The following is a 22,935-nucleotide window of genomic DNA, read 5'->3' as shown; positions in this document are numbered from 1 at the left end:
TGACTTAGCATAATCTAGAAAACAAAACCTTGTACCATGCAACCTGCTACATTAGATAGCTGGTACTCTTCAAATTTGCAACTGGCACTTTAGTAGCCCCCGGGATGAAACGGGAAACCAATCATTTGACACATTGTGAGCCTTCATCTAAAAATTTTGCTCCATGCTCCAGGATCATAGGAAAAATACAAGAATTTCCAATCAGTATAGCATAAACATAAATTAGCCCTCAAATCTTCATACAAACCGCCTGGATCATATGGCATATAAGTCCATTGCCTAGGACCATGCATATATTTGTCACCTCCTGGGTCAAAAGCTTGCTCAAAATCCCCTACATCATAAGGTAACATCAGATTCCATATAGCATCATGTAGCATCAGATACTACCATATCCCCTGTGCAATTGGCTCATCCAATTGTCGATCATCAATCACAGGTAAAAGCATTGGTAGTGCACCTTCACTCTCATTAGTATTGGAATCCCAATCATGCATACCTGAGGACATCAAGTCTCTGGTAAAATCCTCTTCATTAGGCTCAAAGGATGCATCTGAAAACATTTCTCTATCTCGTAGAGGCTCAAAATCAAGTAGTGCAGCATCTAACAACTGCATAAGGTCATCATCTACTGTATCTGAACAAACTTGCTCATGCATGAATCCAGATTGATCGATATCCTTAGCATCTGTGTTTGAGAATCCTTCTAAAGCTTCATCCAGTAAGCACATAAGATCTAGGTCCACCGCTAGAGAAGGTTCCTTCATCTCGCACATCTCGGGCTGCTGCAGTAAACCAAGATTTTCACATATGACATGCATACTAAATGTATCTACTATAAATTTCTCTTCAAGTCTTGCGCCCTCATCCACATATCTTTGCACTTCTGTAGCACAAAGTTCAGCATGCCCATTGAAAATTTCATCTACTGCCCTGTCTGTATCATCGGCACAATGAAACAATCATATTCATCAACAAGAGATGGCACTTCACTACGCACCCCCTCTGAATCAGCAACATCAAGGTCATGATCATTCTGTCATAGTGTGAGCCATGTGTCACAAATTCTTGATAGAGAGGAAGTTTTCTCTCTCTCTAAATCAACATCATCAAATTCAGGACCAGTCTACCAGATGTGTAGCTCTAGGTCACAGAAACTTATCAAAGGAGTCTACACCCCCTTTGAATCAACATTTTGCAGATCTTCAAGCACATAATCTTTTTTAGCCAAGTCCTCAAAATCTGGTACATCCAAATTCGATAAATCTGGTATACCAAAAACCATGGTCATGCTGCTCTCAACAGCAGCCCTGCTTTGACCTCTGACATTTGCATCATTAATCAACCCTTTGGCAAAACCTGTACCCACCTCTATGATAGAATCTGTACCAGAAAAACTTTGCTCTGATTCTGAGTCAGTAACAAACGTATCAGTTGTAACCGAATCTTCATGCATGTCTACTTGAATATGGCTGCACTCATTCACCTGTACGATTTTCTCTTGAGCTTTAGCCACTTCATTGTTTTGATTTCCTGATCTCTTTTCCTCCTGTACTACATGTATGTGTTTTAGGCAAAAATCAACTTCTGTATCTTGAAGCTGTAAAGACTCACCCTCAAAGGCTTCTACTTCATGTACGGCATCTGCAAGACCCAACTTTGCATACACGGCTTTGACTATGTCTTCATCATTAGCCTGTAAGAAGGTAGCATCCTGCACAATAAACTCATCAATCACAGCTTCTAACTGTGATCGTACTTGTCCTCGGATATCTGCGTAGTCCGGTAGACTTAATTTGTACTCTTTTCCTGATAGCTTTCATACTGCTCATAACTTGCACAATAACTTCTTTGAAATACTCCCAGTTTCCGCTGCAGGCTCTGGTAACCTCTTGAATCTGCTCCTTCACATCTGAACTCACTAACTGCTCAAAATATTTGACCATCAACTCTTTGGTATCCCTCTTACCTTGGTCTCTAGCTCAGCCCTCTGGATCGTATCCATCACAGAGTCGTCTCTCGTCGTATACTGCATCCAAAGCTTCATCGATTTGATTTTTCTTCTTTACGGTCTCCACTTCAAGCAGAGATCCTTGAACCAATTGAAGCATCTTCGAAAAATCTGGAACTGATGACTTATCATCAAAACCGTTTGCACTTAATTCTGCAATCAACTTCATCATCTGCTCTAAGTTCTCCATCTTTACCTCCCACCCCGGCTCGTTTCGCGTCGGGTTCACCAAGAATGTCGGGGGATAATTGTGCAAAAGGTGAGCTGGGAAGGCACCGGGCCCTGGCTGTGAGAGGTGCTTTCCAAGCAAGGTGTAGCAGATACAATTTATCGACAGCAATATTTAAAATAGGTAGTCCATTTAATTCCCAGTTAATTGACAAAATCCATGATTAATCGATCACTAATAGAGCTTAAATTCTCTTTACAAGAAGAAATACTGGCTAAAAAACAGGTGCTAAACAAGAGAATTGATGGAATCCTGCTTACTCTGCCTTCTGCTTCCTGATTCGAATGGACACTGTTAACAGTTTGAGATTAGGCTTTGTTCCGGCTATGGAGACTCGGATATGGAGATTAAGAAAATCTCGATTATGAATGGCTTAAGGCTATGGAGATTAAGAAAATGGAGCTTCCGTTATCCAGAGCTTAAGAGTATAGAGCTTCCGAGCATATTAGGCGGCTAGAAGAGCATAAGATTATGAGGAGGATTAGATTAAGAATTTCGGCTATGGAGGTTCGAAGATTATGCTTAAGAGTTTAAAGCTATGGAGCTTCCCCGAAGATGGAGCTTAAGAGGAGAGCTTCAGAGAGCCTTTTGAGATTATGAGAAGGAGCCCCCTCAAGATGATTCTTCTCCCCCTCCTCAGGGTCGTTTTTCTTGCTTTTATCTTAGCCTCCCCTTTGTTGCATGGGGCATGCTTTTCTAAAAATGGCAAGGCACCCATTAGCGATGTCGCTAATGGGTCCGGCCTCCTGCTGACGTGGCAGGCCGTCGGATGCCCATCACAGTTTGCAGCCGCAGTAGCACCAAATCCGATTGCGAGGCACTTCTGAGTGTTTTTCGTTTCTTCAGCGCGCTCATCCGGGCCTTACACCGCGCACTACGAGTGCATCTCCCTCCTCTGCGCCTTCGCCCCTGGTCTTCACGCCATGGGTCTTTTCTTTTTTTTTTCCCTTGCTTGGCTTCACACTTTCTTTAGTTAAGGCGGCCATTGGCTTTTGGCCTTGGACGGCTGGCCTTGCTTTGGGTGGAGGTTTTATGCCCTTGTAGGGCACCACATTTGACATACATATCGGCAAAGCATTGCCAGACACAATCATTTCGGGCGGTCGGCCTTCCTAAAGGAATCACTTTTAGAATACAAATCAGCAAAGGCACTTCCAAACACTCTGCAGCCTTGTCACCTCCCCAATCGGCATACATACTGATTAAAGTATTGCCATTAAAAACATCTCTCTGCAGCCGCCACCTTTGCATACATATCGGCGAAGCTCTGCCAAATTACTCAGTTTTCTACAGCAAACCATAGCAGTGTTGGCACTCCAACCGAGTGGACCGACTAATGTGGACTCGGCCCCCGGTAAATGTTAAACAATTAATAATTCGATAACCATAAGTCCAATCGATATATCTCTGATCTGAAAAGACCGACATGCTCCACAAAGCGAGCACTTCAGCCTAGTGCATTTACTTCATTTCTATCCCCTCAGCCGTTGTTGTCCAACCCGGCACGGATCTGCAATTGACTTAAACTTCGAACTGCCATAACTTCTTCACCGTAGCTCCAATCGATGAGCCGTAAAGACAGGCCGGTAGAGCACATCGAGAACTGCATTCCTATGGCACAATACCCCATCCGTGTCCACTTCAAGCATACCACTTTTTAGCATTATTAAAGCATATTTTTTCCCTTTCAGCCGCATTTGACATACATTCAGCATTGAACTCGTCTTGCAATCAGCCCTTCATCATTGTTCATTAAACACATAAGCTTCAAACAAACTTAATGTGAATTTTCCTGGCATCTTTCTTTTCTTGGGAGCGGAGCTGCACGACAGCGTTTTCGATAGAGAGAACTGCTTCTACCGTGACTCTTAGGAACTCTAGTTCAAGGAAACTCTTCCGTGCTAATCCAAATTAGGGTAGAACTTGCCCGAGGATAAAAACACAGTAGCAAGCGTAGCGTTAGTAGAGTGACCTTAGCCTTCTTGTACACTATATTCTTAATTTCTTGCATATTCCATTTTGAAGATTGAAAGGATATCATCTGTGTTTCGTGAAGGGACTGCAACAGAGAAACAGAATACTATTTTTATTTTAAAGAAATACAAAGATTTATAAATATGTATATATATAATGAGGAGCGTGCATATACTGCCAGAGCTTTGTATAGCGTATGTTGCGTTTTATCCTTAGAATCCTCCTAGCAGCTTGTATTTTTGGAGTGGCGAGCGTGCATACAAGCGTATGTTACGCTTTATACTAGCACATGGTGATCAATAGCCGATTCATTTGTATATTGAGGTGCTACGCAATCACGGCAAGTCTATTATTAGCATCCTTCGACAAGTCTATTACAAGCGTCCTTGTCCTGCAAGTTATGATGTCTTGCCATATTGAGATTGTATGTTTGGACGTCAGAACTTGTAATTTGTTGCTATTGATCTTGTTGCAATTTGTCATAAATATTTCACGTAATTTTATGATCGTCTTATGGGACTGTATACTAATGTGTGTGATAGTTTTCCTTTGACATTATCTACTAACTAATCATTGTCTTGAGGTTTTACAGATTTTGCACAAAACTAGCGTCTCCGATCTCATGGTACGTAAAGCCACGATGATGATTACTATTTTATAGTTTTTATTTAATTTGAGAAAAAAGTCTCTGATGCCATGCATGGTATGTAAAGCCATGATGATTGAAATTTCAAAGTTTTTCTGAGCGTCTCTAATGCCATGGTGAATACCGTGATGCCATGGTACGTAAAGCCATGATGATGATTACTATTTTACAGTTTTTATTTGATTTGAAGAAGACATATATGATGTCATGGTACGTAAAACCATGATGATTTCTATTTCAAAGCTTTTCTGAGCGTCTCTTATGTCATCGTCAATACCGTGTTGCCATGGTACGTAAAGCCATGATGATGACAACTACCAGTTGTTGAGATCTTGGGGGCCCCAATATGTTCATTACATCTTGGCTTTGTATATATGTGTGCACATGTGATTACATTGATATTGCATTTGTTTCTATGTCATCTGCACATATGATTGCATCAGCATTACGTTTGCTTCTATGTCGTCTCTAGAGCAGTGTCGCAAACCATCTCTAAGGACAATCTGATGTGGTTATTTCTAACCTTCGCATCTCGATATGTTTCTTGAGTTGATATTGTTTACAGGATGAAAGTCATGTCAAGTACTGTGTATAGAGGTTCAAAGATATTCAAGCTGCCGATGTGATGTGGGGCTCAACGATATTCAAGCTACTCAAAGATATTAAAGCTTTTCAAAGATATTGAAGAATTTGCATCAATTGTATGTATAGGCTTGTTAAAGACCCTTGAAAGGGCACATTGTAAAACAGGAGTGATGTAGCTCCTTTGAACATTGTAAATATATATTTGAAATATTTCAATATAACAGTGGGTATATATAGAGCTGTGGGTTTTTCCCTTGAGCCCCCAAGGGTTTTTTCATCCATAGTTAGGGACCTTCATTTGAGTGGGGGTGTTGAGCTATATATAGTATCTCTATATATAGCACCCTGGTCCCCTCTATATAAACTTATCTCATGTGATAACTTTACACACTCTTGGGGTTTGCAAATACTATGGAGCCGTCTCTCTCTCTCTTTCTCTCTCTCTCCGTCTCATCTCTCGTCTCCCTCGTCAACATATGATACCACATGTATAGATAGACAATGTACATGCTTATATATATAAATCTATGTATATACGTACGTAGACTATACCTCTATATAATTAATCCACATGGGATCTATGAATAAGTAATGCGGGATAATAATCATACATGCTTAGGCCTCTTGTCTAGTTGGACCTAAGCTATGATATATTAACATCGAGAGAGATGATGAGCTACAATAATAACTACGACCTACGATATAAATAATGCACACTAAAAATTACGATACATATAGTATAGTAATTGGATAACAATCTAGCATATAAACAACAAGCTAGAGTTGTTGTGATACTCATTCTTTGGGTGGCTAGTGTACATGTTTCGTATATCCACTAGATAGGATGTAAATTAGAGATATACGAAGATAGTGCATGGTAATAAGGTGTGATAGTAATTATGATACCACATGTAATTATTACGATGATCCCAACGATATGTGATGCGATAATAATGATGGTATTCATGTGCATATATTGTCTAGCTAGAAAGTAGTGAAAATGGATATAAACCCTAAACCTACAGTAATTATGATCCACATGTATAGATAGTTAATATTAACATGAACGTAAAATGTCAACATATAGATAACTAATTGACAGACTTGCCTTGAATATTTCAATACATGCAATCTATAAATAAATAATAATGATGCATGCATGCCTAGGTCTCTAGTCTAAAAAAACTCGTATATGATATATTAACATCGAAAGAGACAATGAGCTAGAATAATAAGTACAAGATACGATATAAATAATTCACGCTAATGAATATGATACATATAGTCTATAAGTTGAATAATGATTGAACATATAAGCAATAATAGGCGACAAGAGTTGTGAATATATATAACCCTTTTTTGGGTGGATAGTGTACATGTTTATGGTATCCACTACATTGGTTGTAAATTAGAGATAGAGGAAGATATTGCATGATAGTAAGGTTTGACAATAACTATGATACCACATGAAATTATTATAATGATATAATAATGATGGCACTGCATGTAGTACTGTCTAGTTGGGAAGTAGTGAGATAGGATATAAACAATAACCTGACCTACAATGATTATGATACCACATGTATAGATAGACAATGATTATGATACCACATGTATAGATAGACAATGTCCATGCTTGTATATATAAAGATAATTTGTATATACGTACGTAGACTATACGTATATATATTTAATCGATGGAGTTGCCCTTCATATTTCAATACGTGCGATCTATAAATAAATAATGCATGCAGGATAATAATGATGCATGCCTAGGCCTCTTGACTAGTTGGACACCCAGATATAATACATTAACATCGAGAGAGGTGATGAGCTACAATAATATTTACGTGCTACGATATAAATGATGCACTCTAATAGTTACGATACATATAGTCTAAATCGATGATGAGTTAGCATGTCACTTGTAAGCTAGAAGATATAAACGCTAACCTACAATGATTATGATACCACATGTAAAGATAGACTTGTTACATTTCATGAGCTATAATGTTTATTATATAGTACTGATGCTAGTCTAAATGTTATATTGTCTATTGAGCCAATCTAGTAAATCTTTATAACATGTGCCTATGCCTCTAGTCTAGTTGGACACTGAGATATGATACATTAACATCGAGAGAGTTAATAAGCTACGATAATAACTATGAGCTACAATAGAGATAATGCACACTAATAATTGCGATACATATAGTCTAGTTGGATAATGATTGAGCATATAAGCAACAATAAGCTAGAAGAGTTTTCAATATACCCCTTCTTTGGGTGGATAGTGTACATGTTTCTGATATCGACTACATCAGCATGTGTAAATAAGAGATATAAGAAGACAGTGCATGATAATAAGGTGTGATAATAATTATGATACCACATGTAATTATTACGTCGATGTAAATATATGTATGTGAGGCGATATTAATGATGGTATTGCATGTATTGTCTAGTTGGGAATTAGTGAGATAGGATATAAACACCTACCTATAACAATTATGATACCACATGTATAAATACACAATGTCCATGACTGTATATGTAAAGCTTTATATGTACGTAGAGTGTCAACTTATAGATAATTAATTGATTGACTTTCCCTTCATATTCCAATACGTGGGATCTATGAATAAATATTGTATGCAGTAGGAGTAGTAAGAGAATCCCTAAGAGGATATATATATAGATATATAGTGTGGAGATTGGAGATTGTCGAGTAGGGTTCTACGTTATCAACTGTAGCAGCCTCTGCAAAAGCCAAGCTTTCCAGCCTGGCAAGGGTAAACCGAGCCCCGTGCTAATGCACTCTAAATTGGCACATGGATATTTTGGTAAATTTTGAAGTGCGAGGCACAGCCGGCGGGGTCTATTGAGTCGAATTTGGACGAAGGCTCGTGAAACATTTTTTGTGGACCCGGCTTTGGAACTTTTTCACATATTATAACTAAAAGTTTCATAATATGAACCGGCTTGAGAACCTTCTTGCCCAAATTTGAGCCAGCCATTTTTTATTTTGAACAAGCTGTGGATAAAGCGAACCTACTTTTTTTCGAGCTTGTATACTAATATTGTCAAACTCAGTGTTTGCGACAAATGTGTCTCAACTTAGGCCCATGTCACACTGGGGCACCCAAAACATGGCCAAGAGGAGGTGGCGCCCCCCTATTCGTCCGCCAAAAAGTGATTTTGGGTCTAGAAGCTTTGTCAGATGGCCAGCCTCTTAAGCCCGGCCAACTTTCCAAAGTGGTGGCCATCTCTCAAACAGTAACCCGGAAGCGCACGTCACAGGTCTTAATATCGTGCCATTTTCAATTTCAAAAATGTAGGTTGAGAGCAAGGGGGAAAGAAGAAATTCCACCCCAAAATAGAGAAAAGTAGTGTAAACACCCAAAAACATAGCCGGATTTTCTAAAATTTCCTCTTTGCAAATTCAAGGAAAGTATGTATGTATGTTACACTAATATTAATATTATGTAATGCTCCAATATTCAATGATTGGTTGGTGGCCCGCACTCCAGCAGTGCTGCATGAGCGATTAGATCACTCCTCCTTTTGGCTCTCCCACATTGAGCGTGAGACTTCTGCCGTGGACATGGAGATTCCAGTGCGCGCCAGTCTTTTTCCCTTCTGTCTCCACATGGTGCTAGCTGCCACCAACATCATGCTTCAATCAATGTTGACTGTGCGCTGCCATGAACAGACCCAGGTCCCACTCGCCTTGTCCCGCCCAAATGGCCAGGGCCCAGCACACCTCTCTCTCTCTCTCTCTCTCTCTCTCTCTCTCTCTCTCTCTCTCTCTCTCTCTCTCTCAGCTGCGGCACAGAAAACTTCTCTTCTTCTTCTTCTTCTTCTCTCAGCTGCGGCACAGAAAGCCAGGTCTCCATCGCCTGGAGCTATCGGTACACTAGCGCCTAGCTGGGCCGCCATCACTTGCTGCTCTGTCTCTCTCTATCTCTCTGGTTCCAGCTGATGTGTAGGGGCTGCGAACGCGTGGCGCTGCTCTCCGTAGTCTGTCAGGGCATCCCAGCTCATGTGTAGGAGCTGCCAACGCCTGACGTAGCTGATCTCCCTCATCTCTCGGTGCATCTCAGCTCATGTGAAGAAGCTACCAACGCCAGAATAGCAGTCTGCAGGCCGCCATCAAGCCTGGTCCAGCGCGCGAGCGTGTTGCTCAAATTAGTTGTGAAGGCTTCACTTCGACATATTGAAGAAGACGTCGTGCAGCAGCGTAGCCTGTCGCCTGTCGCAATACTCCAACTCATCGGCATTGAGTTTTCTTAAATCTTTCAGGTGCTTATCATTTTTTCTCCTCTAGTTATTTCCATTGTCCGGAGGGATTAGACGTGGCACTCTATTAATCAAGATCTTTATTCCCTCATCATGTACACTGCTCTCTCGATTCCGGAATTAACAGTGCATGACAAAACTTAATTTTAGTGTAGCTTAGCCTCAAATGCCATGCTTGCATGTATAGATGGACGTAATTACAGCAATGATAGAAAAAGCTTTACTATAGATAGTTGGTTCATTAATGTACGTGAATGAGAATAAGTATACATGCATGGATTTTATCTCTGTGTATTTAATGCTGCTATTTCTTTGTCAGACCGTAACTGGTTTTGGAATTGTTTTTACTTGGTTAAATAAAGTTGCCCATGCTTCCAAAAGAGTGGCTCACTGAAAATTTGATAGAAGTAAGAGATTTTTGTGCACCTTGCCTGGGACCACACCCCAAACCCCCATCCGTTGCATGCTTAAAAGCATACCTTTGCATTATAGAGAATTTTGCTAAGTCTGTTTGAAAAAAAAAACGCAGCTCATGTTGTAAAAGTAGGATGTAGAAGCTACTCCATGTTGTATAATGAGGCTCCATTATAGTACCCAACCCTATCCAAGTTGATAAGCTTGTTGGTGGCTTCAGTCCAGAGATCTTTGATCATCCTTGTGGAGGCGCCTCCTTGAGTGTGGCCTCCTTAACGATGATCAGCAACGTTAATTTTGCTAGCTGATCATCGTCGCCACTGGCCCGATGCGAGATCTCCACAACTCCCATTGTATTGGCCCTTAAATGGGTTGAGAGCAGGGTCGGTTCTCTTGCTTGTCTGGTTGTAGTTGCATGAACTGAACTAATTTGGCCCCTTAGGACGTCTTGAATCGAAAAGGCTTATAATTAGTCCTTTTCTAACTTACCGGGTTTCTTTTGATGGAGATTTACAACTATTATCTTCTAGACTTTAAGCTGGAGTCTGGAGACCTTGGTAAATGCTTTCACTCCCTAGATCATATTGTGCAGTTATCTAAGCCAACCGCCACAATGCTTTGCTTCTGATAGGATGTTAGCAAGGTGTATAGTCGGAATCTACCCTTCAACACACATAAAGCTATAATTAACATCATTTTCTACCGCTCAATTTAGAAACATGCCAACTATAATCCATCCCATTGACACCTTTGTCCATGTACACATAGGGTTCCAAAGCTAGAATACGGCACATGTCAAATGGTGTACAAAAAGTGTGATTTATAGTATCTTGATTGCTACTGTGGAGAGAGAGAGAGAGAGAGAGAGAGAGAGAGAGAGAGAGAGAAACACGAATGATAGGCTTAACATGCTTCTCTAATGTTAAGTGCTAGCCAGATTGCAATTTAGCAGCCTACTTCTCTAATGATTTCATGTAGTTGAGTTATCATGGGTTGTTACTAGTTAGTAATGTGCGATTGTCGTATTTTTCAGAATGAACACAGAGCACACTCACGAGTATGCTCTTAACGAAGCTATTTGGAAAACCATTATTAGAATCCAATCTGTGATGGATTCCCATCGAGCTTCCATAAAGCTTCAAGACGATGTAATGCGTGTCTTATTTCAAGGCTTAGGCTCTGTTTCTGAAGGAAACGAAAAATGTCTTGCTAAGCTCTTGGCAGAGAAGAGCAATGATTGGAATGGAAGTCTTAATGATTTCAAAACACCAAGTAACTTCTCTGGAATACTGAAGCTCTACAAAGACAAAGGTATGGTTATTCCTCAAGAATGGAAACTATGTCTTGGCAGTGAAAGTCATCCCCATGAACCACAAGTCTTTCCACCTAGCAAAGAGGATGCTGATAGAGACACCTCCATGTGTGTTTGCATTGATGGAGTCCGATCAAGACTTCGTCAGCGAGATTTCCTTGTTTGTTGTGAAAGATGTTCAAAGTGCAGCAAAAGCAGAAAGGAGATGATGCCATTCTTATACACATCTTTGATAGATCAATTGAGATGTCTCTGTCAAAGTGAAGAATATTGTCATGATTTCTTAAGCATGTGGAGAGCTCGAGAAAGATGGTTGGGCAAGGAGCCCTCTCAACATCCTGACTTTATGCAGGAAGTATGGGATGGAGAGAAAATGCGGATTTATCAGGACTTTTGGAATCCTGATGCCTTTTGGGAGGCTCCAGTTGTGTGTCAAAATGACAAGTGCAAGATGACATATCGAGCATTTCCCAAGTGTTTGTCAAGCAAAGAGCTTCTTAGAAGCTAGAACGAGGATACACAAGCCTATGAGTTTGCATGTACAAGGTGTAAAAAACAAATTTGGGGAGAGAGGAAGCTTATTAGAGGAGACCCAAGGAATTTTTCTCTTTTCTTGCATTGGGATGGATTTCAAGCAGCATCAACAACTATGAAAGATAGTGCAGTAGTCGAGATCACTGTCTTGAATGGAGGAAAACGATCTACTCTTGGTTCTATTCCAGTATTGTTTCTTCCCCTGTCAAACAAAGAGTTAGAAAAGAAGCATGGAGATATTCTCTCTTGTTTTCTAGAACCCTTGCTTCAGGATTTAGAAAGCTTATTTCTCGATGGTTTTGAAGCCAACTATGCCTATAGTAAAAGCCGTATTCATCAAGGGCTTCCAAATGAAACAACAAAGTTGTGAGGAATCTTAATGATGTGCACTGGGGACCATCCAGCTCAATGTAAGCTAGGAAAGTTGAAAGATGGCGGGAAGAGCTTTTGTCGACGGTGTAAAGCACATGCATCACTTCAGCAAGATGCAACTGGGTCAAGATATGTGTATGATAATAATAGGTTTCAAGCTAGACATCCTCCTCAAGGTCAAAATGTAGAAGACATGTGGTCAGCAATCAGACAAGCGAAACACTCTCCTACTAAAGAAGGCAAGGAAGATATACTTCGGGATGCAGGTTTTTCTGGTAAATCCGTTCTTTGGAGATTGTATCACTTATATGCGTTCGACCAGTCTAAAGACTTAGTATATGATTCTATGCATGTACTATCTCTGAACTTATTTCAAAATTACATCAAAAAGCTGATCTTATCTGCTACTACACCAATGAAGTGTGCCATCAGCAATGTTGTTAAGGAGGTTACATCTGTCATTCCAAAGATTATTTTGAACTCAGGGTGATGGCCAAGGAACCCATCGAAGCACTTTAAAATGTTCAAGGCAGAAGAGTGCCAAAAATTTGTACAGTGGTGTCTGCCTCACATTCTAAATGTAGTGCAGGGAATCACAGACGAACAACGTCAACTTGGGATGCTTCTTGTTGATATTGCTCACTTCTTCTTCAATTTCTCTAGAAGAAAAGGATGGTCATTGAGCGACATCAAAACATGTCGCTCTCTACTATTATCATGGAGAATCTTATCAGAACAGTACAAGGGTCCCAATAGCTCCCCTTTGGAGCATGTGGCAGGTACATAAGACTCTCAAGAATACTATCTCAATGAGATTTTTTTTAGTGTTTGAATTATATAGTTTTGACTAAGTGATGCTTGGATTAATTCTTTGTATAGGTAGCGATGAGATGCTTGACGATATCTTACGCCATGGCTCTCATGATTGTTTTTGGTGTTTTTCTTTTGAGAGAAGCATATCAGGCTACTTAAGCATTCCAACTAACAACAAAGCCAATGAGATATCCTATACGAATTTCCATAGTCGCATCTTGTTTACAAATACATGGAAGCAATTAGAGATCTAAAAGGATGGGCTATTGTGTGAGAATAGATATATGAAAGCTCTTCACTCTTGCTTGCTTTCACCTCAATGTAGGAGCTTTGATGAATCGTCAAACCTTGGGTGTCATAATTGGCATTCTTTGTGTGCTTTTCTTGCAACCTCAAAGAAGCAAGCTCGAGAGCTATGGAGTAGTGCTATTCGGATTGGGCACTCTTGTGCTTGCAAAGCTTTGCTTAATAGAAATGGAATAGTCATTGGACAAAAATTGAGAAGAATTCCCTTCTTATTAAGTGCCAATGAAAAAGAATCAATCAAGAGGCTCTCAAGTGGAGACCCCTGCTCCTATGGCTATGAGTACTCCAAGGTTTTTGTAGATGAAGTGAAGTACAATGTAGGAGATTATTTGGTAGTAGCTAAAGATCACGAGTCAAAATTTTATGGGAGGCTATCAAAATATTTTCTGTGGAGCAAGAAGGGGTTGTTGTTGTGTTTGTCACGGTGGAGGCCATTGTGCAAAGCTTTGATGGTATTGATGACAATTCTGGAATGTTCATCCTACACAAAAGTAAAAGGAATCAGTGTATCTCAGTGATGCTACCAGTTCACTGTATTTGCTGGAAGTTTTTTTATATTCAAGGAGCAGGAGCTGATATGGAGGTCTTGTATGAAATCAATGGATCTGATCGACGTCATCGTCTAGTGCTTCCAAGGGGGCTAGGATGTGTTCCTTCTTGGCCAGAGGAGGGCGACATTGTAATTGCTAAGGGACTTGAAGCTTCTACAATAGAAGCTTTGGTGCAAAGTGTTGATACAGTAAATAGGAAAGCATTGCTCTACTGGAAAGGTGATCATCATGAAGAAACTTTTTGGGTCGATTGGAAATTCATCTTCTCTATTCTGATACGTGGAAACAACTAGGTAAGTCTTGTGATATACTGTGTAAGTGATTTATGAAAAGTCTTTTACTAGTCTATGACTTGTTTTGCAGGTATTCAAAAGCATGGACAAACAATATGATGTATCACATATAACTTGTAACTATAGATGGGACTTATTTCAAGTTTTCAAATTATTTTATTGAGATTGAAAGAAATAAGGATTTCAATTATATATAGATGCGTACAGTCTTTAGATAAGAATTGAAATTTCTCTTTTAAGGATTTTTTATCAAAGCTTGTATTGGATGGCACATGCTATTTAAAAGTTAATTGAAGTTGCTTCATATGGCATTTTTTGAGTCTTTTTGTGTATTACTAGTAAAAGGTATTAGTTTGAGTTATTGTGGAGCTCTCTCATAGTTGTTATATTGTCACTCTAAATTGTTTTTTTGGCAAATGACAATGTCCCTGACAACGTGAAGGCATAAAATGTACATTTAAAATAATCTTCCTATACTTTTAAAATAATATTCTTGCTTGTGTTATGAGAGGTTTAAAGTAGGCAAACATTCAAACATCTATCTCACAATGTTTTAATGTTACTTGCATGTGGTAAGCTATGATAACAACCTTTCAAAGTATATGATGTAGTCACTCTTAAAAAGTGTAGTCACCCACAAAGAAAGCGATCCAATTATATAACATTTATCAAGCATGCGGTATTAATTACCAGATGATATTACCACATGATTGTCTTGTTACACCATATTCAACACCACCATATCTCAATAGTCCTATGCTACTAATTATATTTCTCTACATTGAGCTAGCAGTCTATTAACATCATAGAATCAATCTCAAGATACCTATAAGATCCATGTGATTGGCCTTGAACTCAAAGTTTTCTACTCAGTAGGGAATCTGTGCACACACATGCAGGCGTGAATATGTTTGTGTAAGAGTAAGAGAGAGAGAGAGAGAGAGAGAGAGAGAGAGAGCGAGAGAGAGAGAGAGAGAGAGAGAGAGAGAAGAAGAAGAAGAATAATTTTAACATTGTAGGAAACTATCCCAAGACACCTTAAAGATCTTTCTGATGAGGAGAGTTGAACTCAAGATCTGTTCTTCAAGAGGGAAATGGCATAACCAATCTACCACACTTGTGTGATAGAAAGGCTATACCATTTTCCTCTTCTTATTAGCACACACACATACACACACCCCGGAAGAAGAGAGGGATTTGTAGCTTATAAAGCTTAGCTTCGTGCTATTATTCTACACTATTTCTAGACTTGATCAAATTTGTTACAGAAATTAGTGCCATTATTTCTACATGGAAAATGAAAATTTCCATGTGAAAATGAAGATATGTCGGATTCTCCATTCTATTATTTCTATGTGGGAAAAAAACTCCCTCCAAAACTTCCATGTGGAAATGAAGATATTTACGATTGATGAAAGTGGGAAAAAAACATGTTGGAATAGTTATATTTCCACTTTGGATATTTATTATCATAAGGAACTTTTTTTTCCAAATGGAACAATTACATATTATTATATGGGAATACATAATTTCTCATTAGAAATACATGTATTTCTTGATGGGAATGACTTTTCCTTTATGCCAAAGGTTTCTCCACTTTGGAAACCCATTAGGGAATATGTCATGAAGTTCTTGTGGATGTTGATGATGCAGAGCAAGTCCTCTTTGTCGTTGTAATTAGCCCTTGAAAGTGTGTGAGTTTGCGTTCAGCGACGTTTCTTTTGTAGGCTAGTTATAAAAAATGAAACGCCTACTACTCGTAATTAGCAAGTTTACAAATGATAGTTTCGGATTGGCGCATGCTGCATAGTGCTTGCAAAGATGGGGAGAGTCCTATCTCCCCATCTATAAATGACACATGTCTCAAGGGGGGGGGGGAGAGATAGAGAGTGAGTTTGTGATAGTGGCTTTAGTATGATGTTGATGTAATCCATTTATAGCATGGGTTAATGAGCTATTGGGATGCAAGACAAGTGACACCAAAGCGGCACAAATGATGGCATTGTAGATCTTGCAACATCCTTTACTTAGAGCCAACCCTACTATAAACCTAACTTACATTCAAGTATTTATTAGGATCACAAAGTTGTGATGAAGGTGATAAGTCAAATGAAAAGTTGTTACACGCAAAAGCTATCCTTTTTGTGAGATCAACGGACACTACATAAAATCGTCTCCATGTAAATGCTTGTTTTAGGAAATACGTGCGTGCTTAACTAATTATAACTATTGTGCTGCTTGATCCTCCTTGAGATCCATCAACTAGTATCAGTGCTAGGACTTAAGAGGCTAAATTAGACATTATACTATTTTAACTTCATGCTCGATAGATAGAGACAAGTACTTGTATTGATCCATGAATTGACTTCAAATTTCTCATTGTATGCATCATTACGCTTTTATCTCTTTTCCTTATTAATTTTTGGGAATACTAATGCATCTTCTGTCATCCTTTCCCTAATGAGAGACATAGGGTCTGTATGATTAGACTTAGAAGCATCCTCAAATACACGTGCATTTTGCATGGACCAGAGAATCACAAAAACCAAACTCGGTATGAGTGGATTGAAACTTCCAAGGCATGCCGCGCAGAATCGTGATGAGTATACACTTTGCAGAATATCAACTAAAATTTTGTGAGATGTAACCCCCATGCATCTAACCACATATTGATTGACCTTTCCCACCATTCAGCTACAAGTTTACAATGCCAAAAAAACATGTCTGACCAACTCATCCTTCTTGCATACATTGCATTTCCCATCAGTGAACCACTTCTTAGAGAAGTTAAGAGTAGTAGGGAGCACTCCAATACAGACTCTCCACAAAGAAAACTTGAATTTAAATTCGTTGGGGATAGACCAAATGTCAAATATTACTTTGTCCCACCATTTGACTTGCATGTGCAGAGATCCTTGTTTATTACATCGTTAGAAAATACATGATTTTGGTAGAGTTTCTACATAAAAGACCAAAGATGGGGAGTTCCACATATTGGCTAAATATCCAGGCAGTAATCAGCGTTTGTGTCTGTCATAAAATCTAATATCTAACCAACCCAAATGATTTTCTCATATTAAATTGATCACTTAATGTGGGAGAATAAACGGGAACAAGTGTTAAGATATAGATATGTGCTTATAGATCTATCTCAACACGGGGCCAATAGTAAAGGGGCCCAAATGGGAGATGTTCTATCAAGAGCAAGGCTAACCAATGGAGCATAAGACCTTAGGGTTAGCTTCATTGAAGACCTCCAATAATGTGTGTAAAAGTCCTTTGACCGTAGGTAAGCTAGGGCTGAGCTTGAGGTGGGAACCCGGCCCAAGCTCGAGGTGCTTGTCGTGCTTGAGGTGCTTGTCATGCTTGAGGTGCTTGACTGGCTCCATGCTTGAGGTGCTTGACTTGGTGCATGATTAAGGTGCTTGAGGTGCCTTGAGAAGCTTGCCCGAGATGCTTGTGGGAACACCCCCTACTTCAAGTGCTTAGTCATGCTTGATGACTACGGGGCTTGCTCATCCAAAGTCAAAAAGATCCCTACAAGGAGGGGGGGCGAGCCTACAAGGGGGGGGATGAGAGAGAACACACACACACACACACACACACACACACACACACACACACACACACACACAGGGAAGCCCCAGCTTGAAGAGGCAGCAAGGACACTTGTCAAGTTCCTCCTCATGTTGCCCTCATGGTGTGCCTGAAGCCTATTGGTTGGCCACCCAAGGGGTCCAATGATAATTTAGGATATTTAATTAATTGATTTTGCATTTATCAAGTCCTATCTCTCAAAGGGGAAAGGGGGACACTTGTCCCAAGGCTACCCCTGTTGCTTGTAATGGCTCCTGCTTGTGATTGGCTAGGCTTGGAAGGGTCCAATGAGCTTCAAGCATGAGCTACAAGGGGGGGTCGACCCAAGCAAGCTAGGGGGGTGCTTAGGGGGTATACTCACCCACACACACTCACAAACACTCTCATTGTGTGCTATGCAAAGTGCAAGAGCTCCCTCTCCAAGCAAGTAGAGGTTGAGAGCCTACACAAACACTCTTGGCTATGGAGTGCAAATCCAACCAAGAGCCATGCTTCAATGCTTGAGCTTGTCATCTCCTTATTCTTCATTACTATGCTATTATGTATGCTAGCTCAAGAGTTATGATAAGTGAGGAACTAGCTCTTTCTCGTATGAAATGTTTCGTCTTCCTCTTCCCTACCCTCATTCCCTGCTAGCTCTCTCCACCTTCGAAGGTGTTTGAGGTTTTGGGACTGAGGCTTGGTATAGTTAAAGCTTTCTTCAAGTTTAGGTTATGCTATGACGGTGATGCATGAAGCTTTCCATCTTCATTGCTTCACCTAGGTCACAAGGAACACAAAGAATGTATTGTAACAAGTCTCTCTTTATGGGAGAAATCATAATACAAATGCCTATTGGAGGGGGGACCGGCTCCACATAAATCCGGTCCTCAACTGTTGTCATGTTCTCTAAATTATCTCTCTTGCAAAAGTATTGTCTATGCCAAGTTAACTAATTGCTATGATTATGTTGCTATCTTCAATTATGTCTACCCGCTATGCTCACAAAATCATTTCTTGAAAGTATTCTCATTAAATTACGCTACTCTCAAATTGAATAGGCAAATTCCATTACATTGGTATCAGAGCATTTGGTTTCTCTTTTCTTGCTTAAGAAGAGAGGTCCTTAAGTAGCCTATAAATGGTTGATGTTGTTAATTATAATAGAGTAAGTGGAACTGGGATCTAATATAGGTTTTGTTAAGCCCACTATGTGGGGGATGGTGCACACCTCGGGAGCTTTGGAATTAATAATGGAGTCTTTTTAGACTTGCCTACGGCTTTACCATTATTGAGCCATAAGAAGTCCGAAAGGAGCTAGCCCTTGGCAACTCTGCTATGTTAGACCTACTCCTCTACTCTCTATAATTAACCACTTTGAGCCGTGGGTGTAGATACTTAAGAGCCGATTTTCAAAGGCTAAGAGGAGTGGCAACTAAGGTTTTGTATTGCCAAAGCATACACTAAGTATAAACATAAATTTTGTTAACATGGCTGACAATAATCAAGAGAGTAGAATGAACATTGATAGCTTTGATTTTGCACATGAAGGTGCTAATGATGATGCTCCCATGTTTGTGAATTATCTTGTCACTAGGTTGCAACAAGCTATGGGCAACCCTGTTTTGCAAGCCGAAGTTACTCAACAACTTCGTGCTTATGGAATTTCCCTTCCTCTCCCAGAGGAGAGAGAGCTTAGGAGGCCTCTTGAAGAGACCCCCAAAAGAAGACTCTCTCCCATTCGAGAGGAGGAATCCAAAGAGAAAGAAAGCAATGACAGTCTAAGTTCTTCTGAAGATGTGGCTCCACGAAGACGGCGGTCTAGATGATCGCCTACTCCTCCCAAGAGGAAAAGAGCAACCTATAGTCCTTCTCCTCATCACTCTGAAAGGCAAGAGAGGAAACAAAGGAAGAAAAGGGCTAGGAAGAGGTCACCCTCTTCTCCTTCTTCTTCACCTTCCTCAAACGATGAAAGTTATGACTATTCTCCTAGAGAATACAAGAGGGGAGGACATTGCAAATCATTTCCTGCATGGTGAAGGTCACAAAAGCTAAAGAAGTTCAAGGAGGGAGGAAAGAGTGTCTCTTTTCTCACCTATGATGGCACCTTTGGTGCTACCGACAAAGTGTTGGCCTTCATCCAGTAATTTGATGCGGCCTTTGGGGACGAGGGCTTCACAGAGTCCTCCAAGCTACTCCATGTAGCTATGCACCTTCAAAAATCAGCTCGTCAATGGTGGGCTAGCCTTCGTGGCAATGGAGAAGCCCCAAAGACATGGAAAACTCTACGAGTTTCCATCATGAAGCAATTTCTTCCAAGTGATACTAAAGATAAAGTTCTTACCGAATGGCGCGGCTTGAAGCTTCTCTCTCATGAGTCTATCAACAAGTATGTAGACAAGTTTTGGGATTTACATCTCAAAGCTACTGTCTTTCAAAAGATAGACTTTGCTGAGCAAAGACAGCAATTCTGTGCGGGATTACCTGAAGAGATGGCCGAATACATCAACTCTCAATGGCCCAGTACTATTACCGAAGTAATCCACCACACCATGGTTGCTTCACACATCAATTGCCATCAAGGGGCTAGACGTAATGTCAAGCCCATGGAAAACAAAGATAAAAATGATGCAAAGGGGAAATCCAATGCTCAAAATAATTCCCAAGGCACTTCCAACAACAACAATAACAACAACAATAATCGGTCCAAGGAGAAGGGAGTTTACAAAGATAAAAACAAACTCTCTCCTGAAGAGCTTGAAGCTTTTCGCAAGGACCATAAGTGTTTCAAGTGTGGGGAACAAGGACATGGCTATCGTTCTTGCCCCAAGAAGAATACTCGCAATGAGACTCCTAGGGATTCCACCATCGAAGCTCCAAAAGAGGATGCTCATTGCAAAGGATCATCACTTTCCTATGCGTGGGGAAAGGTAAGAGAGCATGATGCCTTCATCTTGTTTGACCCAGGCTCTACTCTCAACTTCATATCAATAGAGTTGGCCACCAAGTTGGGCATTCAAGCTTTTGAGATGGGAGATATAGTAACAACTGATGCAGCTTTCAAGGGACAACAAGCCTCCATTACTCCCTTGATTGGGAAGTTGAGGCTTCATGTCCAAAGCTATGTCGACAAAGAAGACTTCTTCATCTCTCCTCTCCAACATCAGGATGTTATCCTAGGGGCACCATGGTTTGATCGCATGGCTGCCAACATGAAGTTCCCTGAAAGGAGAATTTACTTCACCTACAGGGGAAAGAACATGTATATAGATGCTAGTGAGCGTGGTCGCACTATTCCACTTGTAAATCCTCTTTCTTTTGATAAATCAATGAAGAGCTCGGTTTCTACGTACATGATTTATGTCAAAGAGTCTCTAAAAGCTAATAATGTTTCATCAAATGAAAATGATAGGAATCAAGAAGAGTTAGACTGTTCTACTTTTCTAAAAGGATTCCAAGATGTGTTCATCGATGATATCCCTATGGACCTACCTCCAAAACGAGGGGATGATGACCATCGTATTGAGCTCCTTCCAGGAAGCTCACCGCCTAACAAACCTCCTTATCGAGTCTCACAAGCTCAACAAGAGGAGATTATGAGGCAAGTACAGGAATTGTTAGACAAAGGGATGGTGAGGCCTAGTTCCTCTCCCTTTTTTTCTCCAGTCCTTTTAGTGCAAAAGAAAGATGGTACATACCATATGTGTGTGGACTATCGAGCACTAAACCATATCACTATCAAAAACAGATTTCCCGTGCCTCGGGGTAGATGATCTGTTTGATAAGCTATAAGGCTCTACCTACTTCAGTAGGATTGACCTTAAGAGTGGCTATCATCAAATAAGGATAGTGGATGAAGATATCCTAAAGACCGCGTTTCGCACAACATTTGGTCTTTATGAATATCTAGTCATGCCTTTTGGCTTGACTAATGCACCAGCTACTTTCAATCGTCTCATGGAGAAAATTTTTATACCATATCGTAAAATCACTGGAGTGTTCTTTGATGATATCATCATCTACTCCAAGTCTTTGGAGGAACATAAGCAACATCTCCAAGTGATTTTTCAAGCCTTGAGGGAGAACAAACTTTTTCTCAACCAAAAGAAAAGTGAATTCTTCCTTCAAGAGATTCAATATCTAGGTCATATTATCTCTCACGATGGTATTCGTATGGATCCATCAAAGTTAGAGGTAATAAAATCATGGCCTAACCCAAGGAATCTACATGAGCTAAGAAGATTTATTGGTATGTGTGCATACTATAGACGCTGCATAGCAAAATTCTCTCAAGTAGCAGGACCACTACACGACTTAACAAAGAAGAACGTTAAGTTTGTATGGACTGCTAAGGAGCAAAATGCTTTTGAAAAACTCAAAGAGAAGCTTACTTCCCAACCAGTCCTCGTGCTTCCGGATCTCTCAAAGCCATTTGAGGTCCAATGTGATGCGTGTGGTGATTGCCTTGGAGCGGTTTTTCTTCAAGAAGGGCATGCCATAGCATATGAGAGCCGAAGGTTCAATAGTGATGAACGAGTCTTGGGCATTTATGAGAAAGAGATTTTAGCTGTTCTACATGCCCTAGACACATGGAAGCACTACCTATTGGGGACTCCATTTATCCTACAAACCGAACACCAAAGTCTCAAGTATTTCATGACGCAAACCAAGCTTTCCGACAAACAAATGAGGTGGGCAAATTTTCTTTCGCAATTTAATTTCCATATTGCTCACATAGCTGGTAAGCACAATCAAGTTGTCGATGCACTTTCACGACGACCAAAAGTTAATGCGGTATCTATAGATACTCACAATGATCTATCCTCTATGATAGATGAGTATGCTACTGACCCTGACTTTAGAGACATAATGTCAGCCCTTGCTTTGGGGAAGAAAGAGGAACCATTCACCTTGCAGGATGGTTATCTTCTCCACGGCAATAGGCTAAGTGTTACCCATTCCCTTCGTGAGAAGGTTATTGAAGGAGTACGAGCGGAAGTGCGACGCGAGAGAGAGTGCA

General features: G+C 40.2%; 2 protein-coding genes across 2 annotated transcripts; both read left to right on the top strand.

Moving 5' to 3' along the window:
* The first annotated feature begins 11,267 nt into the window (after positions 1 to 11,267).
* Positions 11,268 to 11,978, top strand: LOC147442013 (uncharacterized). Its single transcript, XM_086529561.1, has one exon. It carries the CDS (start codon positions 11,268 to 11,270, stop codon positions 11,976 to 11,978), a length of 711 nt encoding a protein of 236 aa, XP_086385687.1.
* Positions 11,979 to 12,386: 408 nt separating this feature from the next.
* On the top strand, positions 12,387 to 14,502 carry LOC147442012 (uncharacterized). Its single transcript, XM_086529321.1, is given in 7 exon segments — positions 12,387 to 12,824; positions 12,966 to 13,155; positions 13,256 to 13,310; positions 13,515 to 13,867; positions 13,870 to 13,986; positions 14,059 to 14,339; positions 14,410 to 14,502. Coding segments are annotated over 7 exon segments (1,527 nt in total).
* The last annotated feature ends 8,433 nt before the right edge of the window (positions 14,503 to 22,935 follow it).

This window comes from Adiantum capillus-veneris, chromosome 14 (assembly GCF_014529385.1).
Source record: "Adiantum capillus-veneris isolate H3 chromosome 14, ASM1452938v2, whole genome shotgun sequence".
NCBI lineage: Eukaryota > Viridiplantae > Streptophyta > Polypodiopsida > Polypodiales > Pteridaceae > Adiantum > Adiantum capillus-veneris.
The sequence above is the reverse complement of the archived record's forward strand: the minus strand, read 5'-3'. Positions and strand labels throughout refer to the sequence as shown.

Coding starts and splice junctions, on each gene's coding strand:
- LOC147442013 (XM_086529561.1), top strand. CDS start 11,268: ATGGATTCCCATCGAGCTTCCATAAAGCTTCAAGACGATGTAATGCGT.